This window comes from Nelumbo nucifera, chromosome 2 (genome assembly GCF_055504915.1).
Source record: "Nelumbo nucifera cultivar China Antique chromosome 2, China Antique-T2T, whole genome shotgun sequence".
NCBI lineage: Eukaryota > Viridiplantae > Streptophyta > Magnoliopsida > Proteales > Nelumbonaceae > Nelumbo > Nelumbo nucifera.
Window position 1 is genome coordinate 69,652,621 of NC_142650.1, and position 18,627 is coordinate 69,671,247.

At 47.5% G+C, this 18,627-nt stretch overlaps 1 protein-coding gene across 1 annotated transcript; it reads right to left on the reverse strand.

The window, feature by feature from the left end:
- Positions 1-17,653: 17,653 nt before the first annotated feature.
- LOC148802311 (uncharacterized) lies at positions 17,654-18,298 on the reverse strand. The gene has a single exon (XM_088897866.1). The coding sequence runs from the start codon at positions 18,296-18,298 to the stop codon at positions 17,654-17,656; it is 645 nt and encodes a 214-aa protein (XP_088753992.1).
- Positions 18,299-18,627: the final 329 nt, after the last annotated feature.

Here is an 18,627-nt window from a genome sequence, read left to right on the forward strand (position 1 = left end):
TTTTAAAAATGTTTGGACCTCAAGGATCTGAGGACATAGGTATGTAGAGCCTAAAATTTTAAATCCAATGACACCAAGATCACCCAAATCCAATACAGTTTACCCCTTCATCTTAAGACCCAAAGTTGGAACCAATTTTGATCATCTGATTGGAGTCATTTTTTATTTTGAACCTCATTTCACATCAAATCATAAAATCAGAGACCATAAGTACGTAGAACCCAAAATTCCAAACCCGACGACACCAAGATTACCCAAATCCGACACCATTTAACCCTTCATCTTAAGACCCGAAGCTAAAACCAATTATGGTCATCCAATCAAATCACCCAGATCCAACATTGTTTACCCCTTCATCTCAAGACTTGAAGTTGGAACCAATTCAAATCGTCGAATCAGGATCATTTTTTATCTTGAACCCTATGCCACGTGAAAGCTGAAATCCAACCTTATAGATGGATAAAATTGAAATTATGAGTTCAGCGGTACCAAGATAATCCAATTCTGACACTGTGAATCACTCGGTCTTCAATCCCGAAACTAGACGCGATCTGGGCCTTCCATTTGAAATCTTCTTCACTACAACTTCGAACTTAGGGCATCCCATGACCTGATTTTTTTCCCAACCTCTAGAACCATCTTAAAAATTTAAAATTTAACCAACTAATGAGCCTCTAATCAATCAAGCCAATCACCTAAACTTGGAATGTCCAATTTAAGTAAATTGGTGAAATTTTCCTCTTATGGTCTTAATTAATTGAGTGGATCTCTCCCAAAGTTGTCTTGACGGCCTATTCCCTCAATCAATGTCCCTCCAAAAACTCTTTAACCTCAGTCATTGATCGATCTCCCTAGTCTACCAATCTCAGCCCTCTATTCTCTTCTAGAATCCTCCTCAAAAATTTATAAATACCCCTATTCCTCACACAAAAATACACAATCTAACTTAGAGAGAGAACTCATAGTGGCACATTCTAGCCTAGGGAGAGAACTACACACATTCTATCATAGGGGAAACCCATGCAAAGACACTCATACAGCCATTAGCTATGTCCTTAAGCTCCCTCTCTCCCATCCACATTCTACACTTTAAGACGACTCTTCTGTTCAACCTCCACACGTCCTAGAAGCACAAGAAACATCACTGGAAACCGCAGAGCTAAGCGAAAAGCATGTTTGCACTCAAACAGTTATAGCAGAAATGAACACAATTCAGCATTGTTTTCTCCCACATTTGGCTACATAACCACCGCCATTTGTTTTCTGAAATGCCCAGAAATTCATCTTGATGAGATAGTGGATCCTAAAGGAGTCGATGATAAGTGTTGCAATCACGAATGAGGTATATGAGTAAAAGCTTGAAGGTTGCTGTGTAATGGTAAAAGAGAGACAATTTTTGCTTGTTACGAGTCATTTAGGCTGTATTTGATTGCCGTGCAAATTTATTTTCACTGGTACAAATGCATAGGAGTGCAAATGTAAAAAATGCAAATTCTTAATTTACCTTATTTGTACTGTAATCAAATAAAATAAGATAAAATTTGAAACAAAAATAGGTCAAAATTTACACTCAAATCATTTGCATTGCCATGAATTTGTATTAGCACAAATTTATTTGTAGTACAACCAAACGCAACCTTAAGAGGTATGCTATTGTCATTATTTCCCTTGTCATCTCCCGTTGATGTTCTCTAGTGATTTCTTGTTTATCTGGGTTGTACTATGTGTGGGTAGAATGTTGTTTTTACCTGCTCATGCATATGTTCTCTCTATGTTTTCTAATTACATGATAATCATTTCAATTGTTGACTTCATTATTCATGTTCTCTTAGAATTTTTTTTTTTGTAAGTTTTCTAGTAGGGTGAATCATCAAATGCCTGAAGACGGACATTGATTAGTTAGTTACTCTAATTCTCTCTTCTCCTTTTCCTTTTGATTAGTTTTTTTTTTTTAAATCTAATTTTGTGTGGTTTTAATTAAATTAGTTGGGTGGTATAACACAAATATATTTTATAGTAAACAACTGCATATAGGTTGATTTTGGACATGTCTTCCTTTACATTTGAAAAGAAAAAAAAAATCATTGTTAGAATTACATGAATCGTGCTTTGTTTTCATCTGTTTGGTTTGTAATTGGAATCGAAATGGTCCATTCTCATAATCTCTTCGGTTTAGACAGGAATGGGAATACGAATTAAAATCAGCAGGAATGGGATTTCATTCCCAAAGGAGGGGCAGGGAATGGCCACTCCCTCAAATGGGGGAATGCCATTCCAACAGGAATGGGAATGGGATTTCGGTTCTATCCAACGAAACAATTAAAATCAGAATAGTCCATTCCGATTCTGATTCCAGACCCCTATTCCTGCAAACCAAATGGGCCCTTAGATTGTCTTCATGACTATTGATTTCTTTTCTTTTTTCTTTGTTTGTTTTGATTTCAATCTCCACTAGTAAATAATTGGCCCCACCATATTCTCATTTCTTTCTTCATTTTTTTTCCACTTCTCAACCCAGTGAAATCAGTCCAATCTGTTTCATAGCACAATTTCATTTTGCATATGATGATTTGCTCTCATTTAATTTACATGCATTAGAATAAAATTAGGTCATGTGCATCTTGAGTTTAATTAGTCAGATGTCATTTAGAAACTTTAGATTTTGCACCATTTGCTTTCTCATCATAGTTTAATCAACTCACATCTTCCATTTAATTAACATAAAACTTATCAATACCTTCTTAATTTAAATATGGTCATTAGTCAATTAATTTGTCTTGAGTCATATAGAATGCACGTAGTTGCTTTAGTCCTATTACTATCAGTCATGTATAGTATTTTGCTAGCTTATAGATTTTGCATTTAATTTTGGGAGAATGACGGTTCAGTCAAGGGTCAGAATTTGTAGGCTCAAAGTACATTTTGGATAGGTGCCAGCTTGGAATTGATGTCAATTCACGGGCGGGTATGGGTGCATAGAATGTGGGTTTTTGACCTTTTGAATATTTATAATTTGGTAGTGGAAATCAGAAATCTGCATTGGGCCTATCCATACTTCTCCGTTTAACTTTTCATATCTCAATGGCATGTAATAGGTTTCATCCATTAGTCACTTATTAGTCACAATTTTTAGTTCTTTTTGCAAATAATTAATTTGTTAATTTGTTAACCCACTCCATCATTATCATTTTAATTGTTCAAATGCATCTCTTAGTTAACTGATTGAATGCTTAGAACTTCCTCTTTTCTTTTTATATTTTAATTGCTTAGTTTAGTGTGTGTTTCTTTTCTAAGCCTGAAAAAGATTAAATATTCTTTGGAACATTGGTGAATTAGAGAGCGGTTTAACTAGGCAAGTGTGGGGTGCCTAACACCTTCCCACAGTATACCTTGGTCCCCGAACCCTAAGAATCTCATCCCTATTGGGCAACAAATCACCAAGAAAACAAAATATTTTTCTTGAAAAGTTTCGAATTTCCCTAAATTCTTAATTCAGAATAATTTAGGTGACGACTCCATACTCCATCCATTTCGCACCCTCTGGGTCGGGTAGCCACATATACAAAAACATAAGTTGTGATCATGGGCTAGCTATGTAACTGTCAGCACGAGATATATGAATTTGTAGATATAAGTGTAAGCATAGGATTACAACTAAAGAGCAGAAATACTAGGCATAGCATATTATGTAAGCATGTGCATGTCAATATGTCATGTGAGTATATCATATAAGTTGGGTAAACACATTATGTGTAAAACATTTAAATATATTATATATGAGTATAAATGTATAGAATATGATGTTATTGACACCTAGGCAAACCAAGGCTTTGTTGGGAGAGACTGGATCAGCTCCTCACACCTTGTGCCTCGTAGGCACCTCACACACACATCCTATCATGCATTGGGAACATCTCCTATACTTATTAGTTATTATTCACGGGAGATGTTCCCAATGCATGGTGGATGTGCCTGTGAGACGCCCATTTATGAGGAGTAGATCCCGTCACTTGTTGGGAGTGTCTAGAGAGGTCAGGGCATTAATAAGTGTTGGGGAGACCTAGGCTTGAGAGATGCTAGGGGAGACCAAGGCTTTACTGTATGTATAACCATTGAGCTTTAAGGCATAGGGCCTTTAGTAGTATAAAGGCTTGGAGCCTTTTGAAATAACATTGAGCTTTTGAGGCACGGAGTTTGTTTGTAATAAATTCTAGAATTACCATCGAGTTAGAGCCTGATGTAGGGTGATTTGGCACGACCTCATAGCATGGGGACACGTGGACATGACCTGGCATGAACAACAACTCAGCATGACAGTCTGGCCACAACCCGGCGTAACAAGCTCGACGAAGCCCGACCAAGCGACTCGGCGGGAGTAACAGCTCACTAGGAGGCGAGGCTCAGCTTGCCCCAAGCACAAGGCCTAAGCGCCCCGAGCTCCCGTAGCCCCATGGGACCCGAGCTCCCCGCAAAGGAGCTCGAGCTCCCCTTGACCCTCGAGCTTTCCTCTCCTAGGGAGCCCCAAGCTCTCCTCTCTTGAGGAGGGGGCATCTCAGCTTTTTGTCTAAGTGTCCTAAGGGAGAAGTACCTCGGGACCGCACCTGCAGAATCCGTACCTGCCGGATCAAAGTAGTTCGGCAGCCTGTAGGGGAGATCTGCCTGACATCCGTACCTGTCGGATCTGGTGGCAGTGCCCACATCTCTTTCCAGGCGGCGTCGTGCCTGCTGTCCCTAAAAAGCATAGCACGCCTGACGAGTACGTATCCTGCAGCAGCAGCCCGCAATGGCGGCCTGCACCTGCCACCTCAGTCCTGGCAGTAACGGCTAGGGCAGTGACGGTTACACCTGATGTGACCGACCTCCGGTATAAAAGGACCACCACCCTAAGCAAAGGTATTGAAGCTTAAGCACTTTCAGCACTCTTACTCTCTACTCTCTCTTTGAGATTCTTCTCTAGTTCTAACTTAGCCATCAGAGTGTTCCCACTGGGATATCTTCCAGGGAACCCTTCACTTCCTCCTTCCTCTCAGGTGTCGTTCGTTCCAGTCGGAAGCCAGGTCACAGCTAGCTAGGAGTGCTCAGATCGTGCAGCATCATTTGGCGCCGTTTGTGGGAACGCTTCAAAAGGCCTTCCTGTAACTTCTGTACAACTCTCTTCAAAGAACTATTCAGTATCATCAACACCTATGGCTTCCTCCAGCAACACCGAACACCGAAACACCCCTGAGGAACAACTCCAGTTACCCTCTATCTGCATCTGCCAGTTCACTATGGATGGGGTCCCTAGTCTAACCATCCTCCCTCCGGTGGTACCCATGACTGTTCCACTGCCCTCCACAGTCGGAACAACCTTCGCTGAACCCACCATCCTCTCTCTGGTGGCCAGCCAAGGTCAGCTCGAGGATCTGATGGAGTGCATGCGAGCCATGTAGGCTCAGATGCAACAGTTCCAGCAACTCCAGTCCCACTAGCAGCAAGTGCTGCACCAAATGTCTTAGTACCAATATCAACAACAGTTCCCTTCACTCCCCCATGACATCCAGCAGTGCAGCCAACTAAGCCTTAGTGCCACAGTGAACTCCCTTCTCGCCGAGGAGAGACTTCAGCATCGTCTCACGGAAGAAAGGGGAGGCTCCCTACCCCCGCCGTACTGGCCGCGGTCAGGTCGAGGGCTTCCCAGCCAGTTAGGCCGGCATCACCCCAACACTCGCAGTTCAAGCCTCTGCTTGTGGAGAACAGGTTCGAGGTGCTAGCCGGCGACCTAGAACAAGGTCCTTCTGTCCGTAGCTACCGGCAACCATCCCTGCCTCCCCCTGGGCCCGTCGAGCTCAGCAATACAGAAGCCAACAACACCAACGCCAAGCCGACCAAGAAGCAGCGAAGACGTCACCGGTCTCGCCAAACTACCACCGTCCACAACCTACCTGAGCTCAAGGGCAAAATAGAAATAAGCTCGAGAGAGGTAAGAGCTGCACCACTCCTCTCGGTCCCCTCTCCTCTGTCCCCGGAGCTCCTCGCGGTCCCCATGTCCAAGGACTTCAAGCTCCCCCCGTTGGACAAATATGATGGGTCCTTCGACCCTAACAACCACGTCGACGCCTTCCAGTCCCAGATGCATCTGGCTAGGGCGAGTGAATCTTGCATGTGCGTGGCCTTCTCTACCACGTTCAAAGGAGTGGCCCACACTTGGTACCGAAACCTCTCACCAGGCTCGCTAAGGAGCTGGGCGCAGTTCATGAAGGTTTTCATCTCCCACTTCATCAATAGCAAGAGATGCCTGAGGACCCAAGAAAGCCTCCTCAGCGTAGTCTAGAGAGATGGGGAGTCCATCCGGAACTATATCAAACGGTTTAATGACGCTTGCCTGCAGATACCCGACCTAGACCCTGCAGTTCGGCTCACTGCGGCCAAGTGGGGCATCACCCACAAGGAGTTTAGATGGCATGTGGTCGTCAACCAACCCAAGACCGTGACCGAGTTTCTCGAACTGGCAGATCGGTTCATAGGGACAGAGGAGGAGATCAACCAGAAGGGCGAGCACGCCCCCGAAAAAAGAAGAAGGGAATCGGAACCCCCGGCTCCTAACGACTACAAGAAGAAGAAGGATCAAGCTCGGGGGGCAAACCCGATTCAGCCTTTCCGAGCTCCAGCAGCAGAAAGGGTGTTTACACCCCTCAACATGAAGCGAGCCAAGATCCTCATGGCAATCAAGGACGCCCCGTATGTAAAGTGGCCACCTCGGCTCAGGGCTGACCCTAATGTTAGGAACAAGAACTTGTACTGTAGTTTCCATAGAGATCATGGTCATAGCTTCGAAAATTGTAATAACCTCCGCGATGAGATAGAAGAGCTCATCTGTCGTGGATATTTGAGAAATTTTGTACATCATGGCAATAACAATAAAGCAGGTCGGCAAGGGGAACAGAGTAAAGAAACTCCCAAGTCCAGCAGACAGGCGGAGCAGCTGCAGAAGCAGCCTCCTGACGAGAGACCAGTCAGGGGAACCATCCATGTAATCGCCAGAGGATCGGTTGTCGCGGGTTGCACTTCGGCAGCAGCTCGGTCATCAACCCGCGAGGCTGCCAGAGAAGAGCTTAACCCCCCCAAACGGCCAAGGATGGAGGAACCGATCTTCTTCACCGAAGACAATGCGCAAGGGGTCCATTATCCCCATGATGACGTGCTCGTCATAAAGATCAAGATCAACGACTTCATGGTCAAGCGTGTCCTAGTCGACTCAGGCAGCTCGGCAGACATCCTCTTCAAGGCAGCCTTCGACCATCTTCAGCTCCCGGAAAGCGACCTGAAGCCCGCAAGCACTCCACTGGTAGGATTCAGCGATGAGGAGGATAGGCCTTTAGGGAGAGTCACTGTACCGGTAGAGGTCGGTACCTAGCCCAGTGTAGTGAGGCTCACTCACGAGTTCCTGGTGGTCGCGACCCCCTCCCCATACAACGCAATAGTAGGACGGCCCATCACCCACGCCCTACGCGCGGTAGTTTCCACCTACCACCTGGTAATGAAGTTCCCTACAGATTTTGGAGTCGGAGTGACACGAGGTGATCAGCTCGAGTCCCGCAAGTGCTACGTAGTCGCCCTCAAATGAAAGGCCAAGGTAGCTGACGACCTCGAGCTAGAATGACCTGCGGAGCAGTTCGCGGAGCGAGCCGCACCTACCGAGGAGACCATCCCCATCCCTACTTCGACAGAAGACCCAGCTCGGGTACTTCAGATCGACGCTTCTGTTAAGGAGCCCCTGCGGTCTCAACTGGTAAGCTTCTTACTTGAAAATTTAGATGTTTTTGCATGATCAGCAGCAGAAATGATTGGCATAGACCCCAACATAATAACTCATAGACTCAACACTGATCCTGTAGTTAGGCCCATTAGATAGAAGAAACGCAACTTAGCCCCGAAGCGATGGAGGGCAGTCGACGAGGAGGTCGGGAAACTCCTTGCAGCCGATTTTATTAGGGAAGTCCATTACCCGAGCTGGGTGGCCAACTCCATTTTGGTGAAAAAGGCTAACGGTAAGTGGCGCATGTGCGTCGACTACACCAACCTAAACCGAGCTTGTCCAAATGACTGCTTCCCACTTCCCAGGATCGACCATCTAGTGGACGCAACCTCGGGACATGAGTTGCTGAGCTTTCTAGACGCCTATTCGAGCTACAATCAAATCAAGATGGACCCAACTGATGAAGAGAAAACTGCCATCATAACTGAGTTTGGCCTGTATTGTTACAAGGTCATGCCCTTCGGGCTGAAAAACACTGGGGCCACTTTTCAAAGACATGTAAACAAGCTGTTTGAGCCACTAGTTGGCAAAAAAGTAGAGTGTTATGTAGACGACATGGTCGTCAAAACCCAATTTTCACATGAATTAGTGCAAGATTTACATTCAATTTTTGAAAATTTGCGTAGATTTAATATGAAGCTAAATCCAAACAAGTGCATCTTCGGTGTCACCTCGGGAAATATCCTAGGGTACATCGTTAACTGGAGAGGCATTGAGGCCAACCCGGACAAAATCAAAGCCATCCTAGAGATGAGACCACCCCAAAAATTAAAGGAGGTTCAAAAGTTGAACGGCCGGCTAGCCGCCGTGAGCCGCTTCATGTCCAAGTCAGCAGATCGCTGTTTGCCCTTCTTTAAGGCCATAAAAAACAAAGGTTTTGAATGAACTGAAGAGTGCCAGCTCACGTTCGACGAGCTCAAAAGGCACCTAGACAACGTCCCAGTCTTAACCCGACCCGAAGAGGGTGATGTTTTAAAGCTATACCTCTCGGCGAGTGACGAGGTGGTCAACTCGGTACTGATAAGAGAAGTAGATCGGGTCCAACGACCCGTCTACTATGTTAGTAAAATATTGCAGGAAGTAGAGACGAGGTACCCCGAGATAGAGAAGTTAGCTTATGCACTGGTTGTGGCAGCCCGAAAGCTCTGCCCATACTTCCAAGCTCACACCATCGTTGTCCTTACCAATAAACCTTTGAGGCAAGTCTTGCTCAAGCCCGAGGTCTTAGGAAGGCTAACGAAGTGGGCCATCGAGCTCAGCGAATACGAACTCCAGTATAAGCCACAAACTGCAATCAAGGCCCAAGCCTTAGTAGATTTCATCGCAGAGTGTACCTTCAGTTCCGAAGTCTCTAGGCCGGTGGAACATGAGGCCCCCAACGTGGGTGAGCCCGGGGCTCCCAGGCCGGTTGAACTCGAGCCCTGTTAAGTAGAAACCAGTGTGGCATCTCTCTTAGTTAGGCCAAGCCCGAACTGGGATGAAGAACCCTGGATCCTTCACGTAGATGGCTCATCAAACCGGTAGGGCAGCAGAGCTGGGATTGTTCTGTACGGGCCAAGCGGTGTGAAACTGGAGTATGCATTACGCTTTGAGTTTGCGGCATCCAACAACGAAGCAGAGTACGAGGCGTTGCTAGCCGGGCTAGATCTGGCAAAGGAAGTGAAAGCCAAGCACATCGTCGTCTGCAGCGATTCCCAGCTCGTGGTAAATTAGGTTATGGGTGAATACGAAGCCCGCGAGCCAACCATGGTAGCATACTTAGCCAAAGCAAGAGGGGCTCTGCTCAACTTCTAGTCATACTTCATCCAGCAAATCTCGATATCAGAAAATGCCGAGGCCAATGCCCTATCCCGTCTAGCCAGCACTGGCGATAACACCATGAGAACCGTGTATATAGAGAACTTGCCTCAGCCTAGCATTGTCAGGGGGGCAGAGGAGGCCACTCCCGTCGTTCAAGTAGAGCCGAGCTGGATTTATCCGCTCACGAGCTTCCTTCTACATGAGACCCTCCCCGCGATCGTAACGCCGCCAGGAGGGTAGAGTGTTAGGCAGCCAAATATGTCATGATTGACGGACGGCTGTACCGAAGATCCTACACCCTCCCCTACCTGCGCTGCCTGCAACCCTCTGAAGCCAAGCTCGTCCTCCGCAATACTCTTGAAGGCATATGCGGTAGACACTTGGGGGGCAGGGCCCTCGCTCAGAAAGCACTACGACAGGGGTATTACTAGCCAACGGTGAAGGTAGATGCGACCGAGCTCGTAAAAAAATGCGACAAGTGTCAGGAGCACGCCAACATCCACCATCGACCTGTTGCTGACCTAAAATACCTCACTAGCCCATGGCCATTTGCGCAGTGGGGGATTGACCTACTCAGGCCATTCCCACCAGCAACAGGACAAAGGAGGTTCCTAGTGGTGGCAGTTGACTATTTCACAAAGTGGGTCGAAGCTTAACCTCTCGCAACAATCACGACCCGGAATGTGCAGAACTTCTTTTGGAAGAACATAGTGTGTCATTTCAGATTACCTTGGGTACTGATCTCCGACAATGGTAAGCAGTTCGATGACATCAAATTCCAAAACTGGGGCCGAGACATGGGGATTCAGCAGAACTTCACCTCAGTGGCGCACCCTCAGGCAAATGGATAAACGAAAGTCACAAATAGGGCAATCCTTCGAGGGCTAAAAGCGCGTCTGGACCGAGCTAAGGGACTGTGGACGGACGAGCTGCCCAGTGTGTTGTGGGCCTACTGTACCACGGAAAAGACTGCCACAGGAGAAACCCCTTTTAACCTCACATACGGCACCGAAGCGATTATTCCAGCCGAGATTGAAGTTCTTTCACTAAGATTAGAAGCATATGATGACAGGGCAAATGAATACGAGCTACATACCAACCTCGACCTACTTGACGAAGTACGGGACCTCGCATACATCAGGACCGCGGCCTACCAGCAAAGGGTAGCTCGGTACTATAACACCAGGGTCAAAAAGCGGACTCTTCGTGTTGGCGACCTGGTTCTCCGTAAGGTTATGGTGCCTGAGCCCGGTGTTGGCAAGCTCGGTCCAAACTGGGAAGGACCCTACCGAGTAAAGCGAAAACTCGGGGAAGGAACATACGAGCTCAAAACCCTAGAAGGGAAACAAGTACCTCGGGCGTAGAATATCGTCAACCTAAGACAGTATTACCTATGAGTAACGGAGTAGACCACGGGTCACTCTCAGGGCAAAAGGGCCAAAAGGACCGAACTAATGGACTCCAGCATGATAACTTAGCCACCCCTATGACGCAAATGAGCTCTAAGGGGCCAAAACACCGAGCTGACCAAGGAGCTCGGCACCATAGAACATCGCGTCAAGGGTGCGAGCAAACCCTACGGAGCTAAGCCCACCTCGGTGTACGCCATGAGGCAGTTCAGGCACACGCCTTACTATGCCTTACTATGTCAATCACCTCGGGGTACGCCATGAGGCAGTTCAGGCACACGCCTTACTATGCCTTACTATGTCAATCACCTCGGTGTATGCCACAAGGCAATTCGAGCATGCACCCTACTATGCCCTACTACGACAAACCACTCTGCACACAACCATGACAAGCTCGGATAAGGCAATACTTAGAAAAGAAAGATCACTTAGAAAAAGGTCAATTTCATTTAACATGTAAAATTTTATACAACGAGCTCAACAAAAAGAAAAAACAAAATACAAGGACTGAGCTCGCAGGCTCGGAATACAAGGGAAATTACTTGGGGGGCTCTCCACCCCCAGGAGCTTCGAGCTGGTCAGGGGTATCAGCTTCTTCATCACCACCCTCCTCCTCTGAGTTCGTATCCTCCGCGGCTTGACGAGCTATCTCGCCCGTGATTCGCGAGGTGGTGATGGCACTTGTGTCGAGCTCAGGGTACGTATGCCTTATCAACCACCTACTGAGCTTGTACCCCTTGCGGTAGGCCTTCCTCAGAACGATGTCAAACTTATCGGACTGAATATACTCAGAGACGGCCTTGACCTTCGTCTCCTCTATCGCCCGGGTAAAGATCTCGGTCTTCTCTGCGATGTCCGCCTTGAGGTACTCCACCTCGTGTAGAAGAACCTTCTCCTTTTCCTTAAGGCCTTCGCCTCTGCTTTAAGGGCGTCCAGCTCGCCCTTCAGCACGCCCTTCTCGCGTATCAGCTCTGCTCTAAGGGCCTCCATTTTTCCCCTCAGCTCGTTGTTCTCACGAGCTAGCCCATCCTTCTCCTCCATCAGTGCCGTGATGACACCCCTCTGGGCCATGGCACCGCTCTCCAACCAGTGGATCTGCTCACGAGCCATCCTCAGTTCGGTGTGGGCAGCGCGGGAAGACTCCTCGGTAGTTAAAGCCCGCTTCAGGTCCCTCTCGGTCTGAAGAGTAAGGGCGTGCGCGACGGAGTTCGCCTGACAAAGGAGCTAGTTAGTACCGGAGAAGCACAGATACAAAAAAGAAAAGAAAGAGAAGAAAACTTACCACCATAGTGTGGGTGGCAGCCTGGGCTCCGAGCTGAGAAGGGTTGAGCATGTCAGCCCAAACGGAAATCTCCTCGGAGTAAGTGGCCCCCATGCTCTTCTGAAGACCTTATTGGGGGAGCAAGATGCTTTCGCCCCCATTTGGGCTCCCCGAGCTGGAGACAGCCATCTCGGTTGTGTCAATGGGCTCAATGGAGACTTCGGCTGCACCATTAGCAGCCCCGGTGGAAACCTTGGCCTCGACTTCCGACCTCACTACGGCCTCAGCTGAAGCCCCAGGCTCGCTAAGTGGTAGGGACTCCTCCAAGTCGATGATCGGAGGAGCCCCAAGGAGCTCAGGCTCAGAGATTGGAGCCTGTGGAAGCTGGGGCTCGGGAGTGGGGGCAGGCGGCGACTCGATACGAGCTCTCTTGGCAACCCGCTTCTTCCTCCCCTTCATATGCTTAAAGAGCCGGTCTCCCTTAAGTTTGTCTACCTCCATAGGACCTGCAAAAGAGTTCGGCGTTAGTATGAGTAAAAGAAGGAAAAGAAGAGTAGGCCAAACAACTAAGGTACTACCTACCTACCCGGGCTCAAGCTGGCCTGGAAGAGCATACCCCCTTTGATATAATCTCTGAAATCACAGCCGACCTCAGCCCACAATTGGAATGCCTCCCTGGTCTTCTTGTCGAGTATGACGCCAGGGTCTTGGATAGTGGCCCTATAGTGAGTAGGGAAGGGCCACCCCGCGGGATTTCAGACTATGAAGTAGTCCTGCTTCCAGGCCGGGATCTTGCTTGGAAGCTTGTGCCTTAGCTTAAAGCCCGGGCAGGGGGACAAGTAGTAAGCTCTCCTGTGCTCGGGGAGAACACATGAAGCACTCTTCTTGATGGTCAAGATGGAGTAGAGTATGTCCAAGTCATGGGGCATGACATACTCATAACAAAGAGAGATGGTCCCGACCACGTTACGGACCGAGTTCGAGTGAAGCTGGTCTATCGTAACATTGAAGTGTTTCAAGACCTCCACTAAGAGTGGATGGAAGGGAAGACGCAACCCAACTATGAGCTGCTCTCAGAATATCACGACCTCGTCAGGGCCATGCTCCCATGGGAAGTTCCTCGCAGATAAACTATAGGTATACTCCCTTGGCAAGTTATATTGCCGAATGAGCTCATGGAGCCTCTCCAAGGTCATGGTGGAGGGTCTGAACCTATCTGGCATCCGAACTCGATGAGAGGTGGATGCCTAGTGACACGAGGCCTCCTGTGCCTTGGGAGGATTACCTTGAGCCGAGGTACCCACCTCAGGCTCGTTCAAAAGGCTATCAAAGGAAGACATAATTGAAACTAAGGAAGAGCTAGGGTGACTCACCAAAGAGAAATAAGACCAGACTGGAAAGGAACTAACCCGAGCTGGAGGCTTTGGACGCGAGCTCAAGACTACAGTTGAAGATTTGTGGCAAAGGAAAATGACCAGGACCCCTACTATTTATAGCCACTATCTACGGGCATCAACGGTTGAGATCAAAGCAATCTGACGGCCCTCATGAAAACCGGTTGCATGACCTTCGAGACGAAATCAGTTTAGCGCATTTTTTGGCGTCCGCGGAATCTATAAATCACGTGACATCCGCACGTAGACTGTATGCGAGCCGAGTTGCGCCTGGAAAAACCGAGCAGGGAACTGGTCCAACCTATGAGCTGGCGGACAAGAAGGCTTAAATCTCGAGCCAAATCCACCGGGCAGACCTCGGCTCCCCGCATTGGGTCAGCACCCCTAGCACGGGGAGTGGGGGGCAATTGATGTAGGGTGATTTGGCACGACCTCATAGCATGGGGACACGTGGACATGACCTGGCATGAACAACAACTTAGCATGACAGCCTGGCCACAACCCGACGTAACAAGCTCGACGAAGCCTGACCAAGCGACTCGACGAGAGTAACAGCTCGCTAGGAGGTGAGGCTCAGCTTGCCCCAAGCGCAAGGCCTAAGCGCCCCGAGCTCCCGCAGCCCCAAGGGACCCGAGCTCCCCTTGAGCCCCGAGCTCTCCTCTCCTACCCTGAGCTCCCCTTGAGCCCCGAGCTCTCCTCTCTTGAGGAGGGGGCATCTCAGCTTTTTGGCTAAGTGTCCCGAGGGAGAAGTACCTCGGGACCGCACCCACAGAATCCGTACCTACCGGATCAAAGTAGTTCGGCATCCTGTAGGGGAGATTCGCCTGACATCCGTACCTGCCGGATCTGGTGGCAGTGCCCACATCTCTTGCCAGGCAGCATCGTGCCTGCTGTCCCTGAAAAGCATAGCACGCCTGACGAGTCCGTACCCTACAGCAGCAGCCCGCAGTGGCGGCCTGCACCTGCCACCTCAGTCCTGACAGTAACGGCTAGGGCAGTGACGGTTACACCTGATGTGACCGACCTCCGGTATAAAAGGACCACCACCCTCACGAAGCAAAGGTATTGAAGCTTAAGCACTTTAAGCACTCTTACTCTCTACTCTCTCTTTGAGATTCTTCTCCTGTTCTAACTTAGCCATCGGAGTGTTCCCACTGGAATATCTCCCTGGGAACCCTTCACTTCCTCCTTCTTCTCAGGTGCTGTTCGTTCCATCCGGAAGCCTGGTCACAGCTAGCTAGGAGTGCTCAGATCGTGCAACATCAGAGCCCCCTTCAGTTTCTAGTTTGGGATTAAGTTTTGTTTTTTTTTTTTTATTATATTGTTGGCCCATTGAAGTTTGCATTTCTTTTGCAATTACCATCGAGTTGAAGGCCTCCAAATTTACTAGTTTGGCATTATGACTTTCTTGTGATATTATTGGGCCACTGAGGTGTGAATTTTTTATAGAATTACCATCAAGCTAGAACCCCCCAAACTTACCTATTGAGCCTTTCTTTTGATATTGTCGAGCCATTGGGGCGTGAATTTCTTTGGGAACTACCATTGAGTCAAAGCCCCTCAGAGTTATCAGTTTGGAATTGAGCCTTTCTTTGATATTGTTTGGCCATTAAGTTATAAATTTCTTTTGGAATTACCATCAAGGTAGAGCACTCCTAGAGTTTCCAATTTAGGATATTGTCAATGATAGTGGTGTGACTCCAATGATTTAGAGGAAGATGGTGGTATTGAGGTTGATGAAAGAGAGAGGAAGAGGGAAGAGATGAGAGGGAATATGAGTCCTCTTTCCTCCATAATGGGTTAAAATGAATATGATGTTAATGGGTACCCATATGGGTATGGGGCCTATTGATAGTATTTAGAGCTCCTTTTTCTAGTATATTCTCATATTTCCTCTTTATCCATTTGCCCTCATATTTAATTCATATACATGTTAAATTAATTCATATCCCCTTAGTTACCACTTTAGAATATTCTTAAATTTCAGTATCCAATTTTTACTTGGTTCCTTTACCCTACATATTTATACCCTTTTTAAGACCCAAAAACATGAAAATATAACCAAGTCAAACCTAAGACTTGTTAAAACTCAAAATCACTCTTTTTGGTACGATCTGTATGTCAACTATTCGACTAAACTATACCAATAAACTTAACCTCTGATTAATGAGAACATTGATATCAACATCTCACACTACATAGGTTTTAGTGCCCTCATCAAACAAAATCCCTAGACTTAAGAAACTAAAACTTAGTTGCACATTGAATTTTATGACCAAACTCCAAAGATCCATGTGGCTCATCACATATTCAGTTACAGTTCTGCAGTCAATCCATCATATGCCGATCATCTGAATAATTTAGTTGGGGCTTTCAAGCTTCCATCAACATAGCCCATCAAACTTTGGGCACGAAGACTGATAGGAACTATGCTCTCCATAGGATATAGTTTGTCTTGTTGAGTTTAACTAGAAAGTAGTGTGAGAAATTTCCAAAGAGGAAGGTGGCAGGATTTGTAGCATTGGTGGTGGTTTTCTAACAGAGGTGACTGAGGGAGATTGGGTTTGAGCAATGAGTGGATTGTATGCTTTGATACCAGCTTAGAGATTAACAGTTTAAGTTTTCTTAAAGAGATGCCAATGTATTGTATATATATATATATATATATATATATATATATATATATATATATATATATATATTGATGCTGCTCGATCCTAGGTAACGCAAGAATCAAGGTCATAGTCAGATAATCCTCACCTACAGGGCAGAGCTGAGGTGGAAGGTTGAAGCCACGGAATTAAATTTCTGAACAAGAAGAAGTCAGAGGCCCAAGGAGTTATCCCCGGGTAAGTACTTCGACGCTCAAGTCAGTAGAAGGTAGTGGGTGGTCAGGCTGAGCAGTTAGAGAGTCGTGTTGGTCCGAGCAGAGTAACAATATGAGAGTCAAGAGTTTGATCCATTACCTTGAGCGGGAGATACCTTTTATAGCCAAAGGTTTGCGTCTTGATCGGATTAGGCTTCCGAGGCTGCCAAGATGAGGTATTCCGCCGAGGTCTTCGAGATAAGTCCTAATCTCTAGAGGAGTTGTCCCCATCCTCTCCTGTTCTTGGTCGTGCTTATCTGCATGACGTGGAGTTGGCGGGGCCGAGGGGATAAGGTGGGGGTTACGGAGGTAGCGTAGCATGGTCATGGTCGTGGAGTCGGTGTATGCCGTAGAGCTGGCAGGGCGGTGCTGACGTGGCCAAGGTGACTGGGCAACCACTGTGCAGCCATCTTGAGGTGTGCTCAGTCCTATGCTTCTTCTACTAGGTCAAGTTCTACCCGGAGGTCTTCGTTATTATGCTCTTCATCATAGAATTCTGCTTGGAGAGTTGGTGAGCCTATTTAAATAGGGAACATGGCCTCAGCTCCGAAGGTTAGGCTAGAAGGCATTTCCCTGGTGGCAATCCGCGGTGTGGTCCTGTACGCCTAGAGGATGCTCGGCAAATCTTCGTCCCACCTTCCCTTAGCCTGGTCAAGCCTAGTTTTTAGGCCGTGTAGTAGGGTTCGGTTAGTCACTTCGGTCTGCCCATTGCTCTAAGGTCAGTGGACGGCTGTAATACGGTGGTTGATCTTCAAGTTAGTGCAAAGTGCTTCAAACTTCCGATCGGTGAACTGTGTGCCATTGTCAGTGATGAGGATCTGTGGAATACCGGAGCGGTAGACAACACTTTCCTAGAAGAAGTTATGGGCGTTGTGTGCGGTGATGTGTGCTAGTTTCCACCCACTTGGTGAAGTAGTCCACAGTGACCAGAAGAAAACCTTTTTGCCTGATCGTGGTAGGGAAGGGATCGAGGATATCCATTCCCCATTGTGCGAAGGGACATGGGCTAGTAATTGGCTTTAAGGGGACCGCTAGATGATGATGAAGGTTGGAGTGCCTTTGACATCGGTCGCATTTCCTAACAAGCTGGGTGGCATCTTGCTTCATGGTTGGCTAGTAGTATCCTTAGCGAAGTGCTTTGTGAGCCAGGGTTCGGGCACCAGGGTGATCTCCACAGATTCCTTCATGAATTTCCCTAAGAACATAGTTAGCCTCAGAAGGGGAGAGGCACTTCAGGAAGGGAAGAGTGTGAGACCAACAATAGAGTTTTCTCTGGATGAGGCAATACTGGGTGGCTATGTATGCAAGCTTTTTTGCTTTCGTACGGTCTTCAGGCAGTTTGCCGTCCTGTAAGTACTGCGCTATGGGGTCCATCCATGGTGAGCCTTGCTGTACGGGAAGGACGAGGAGCGCTATCAGAGCAATGCTCGGCTGAGTAAGGACATCAATCCGGACTGTCACATCAAGGTTGGTCAGCAATGAACTTGCCAGCTTGGAGAGTGCATCTGCTCGGACATTCTCAGCTCGAGGGATCTGCTGGATAGTGAAGTGATCGAGCCATTGAGCATACTCCTGTACCTTTTTCAAGTAACTCACCATTGTCAAGGTCTGCATCTCAAACTGGTCGTGGAACTGGTTGACCACCAACTGGGAATCGCTGAAGGCTTCTACATGTTGCACACCAAGGTCTATGGCTAGTCGGAGTCCAGCAATCAGGGCTTCGTTATTGGAGGCCTTAAACTCGAACATTAAGACATGCTCGAGCACCATGTTTTCTGGCCCAAAGAGAATGAGGCCGGCTCCACTGCCTTGCTTATTGGATGAACCGTCCACATGGAGAGTCCATACCTACAGTGTCGGGGCTGGGTCTTGTATCGTGAATGTGCACTCTTCTAAGAAATCGACGAGGGCTTGGGCCTTGATAGCAGGTCACGGAGTATACTCTATGTCAAATTCACTCAACTCCACACTCCACTTGATCAGGCGTCCCGATGCTTTCGGTCTTTGTAACACTTGTTTGAAGGGTTGATCGGTGAGCACACAGACGCTGTGGGTTTGGAAGTATGGCCTGAGTTTCCTTGCCGTGGTGATTAGGGCCA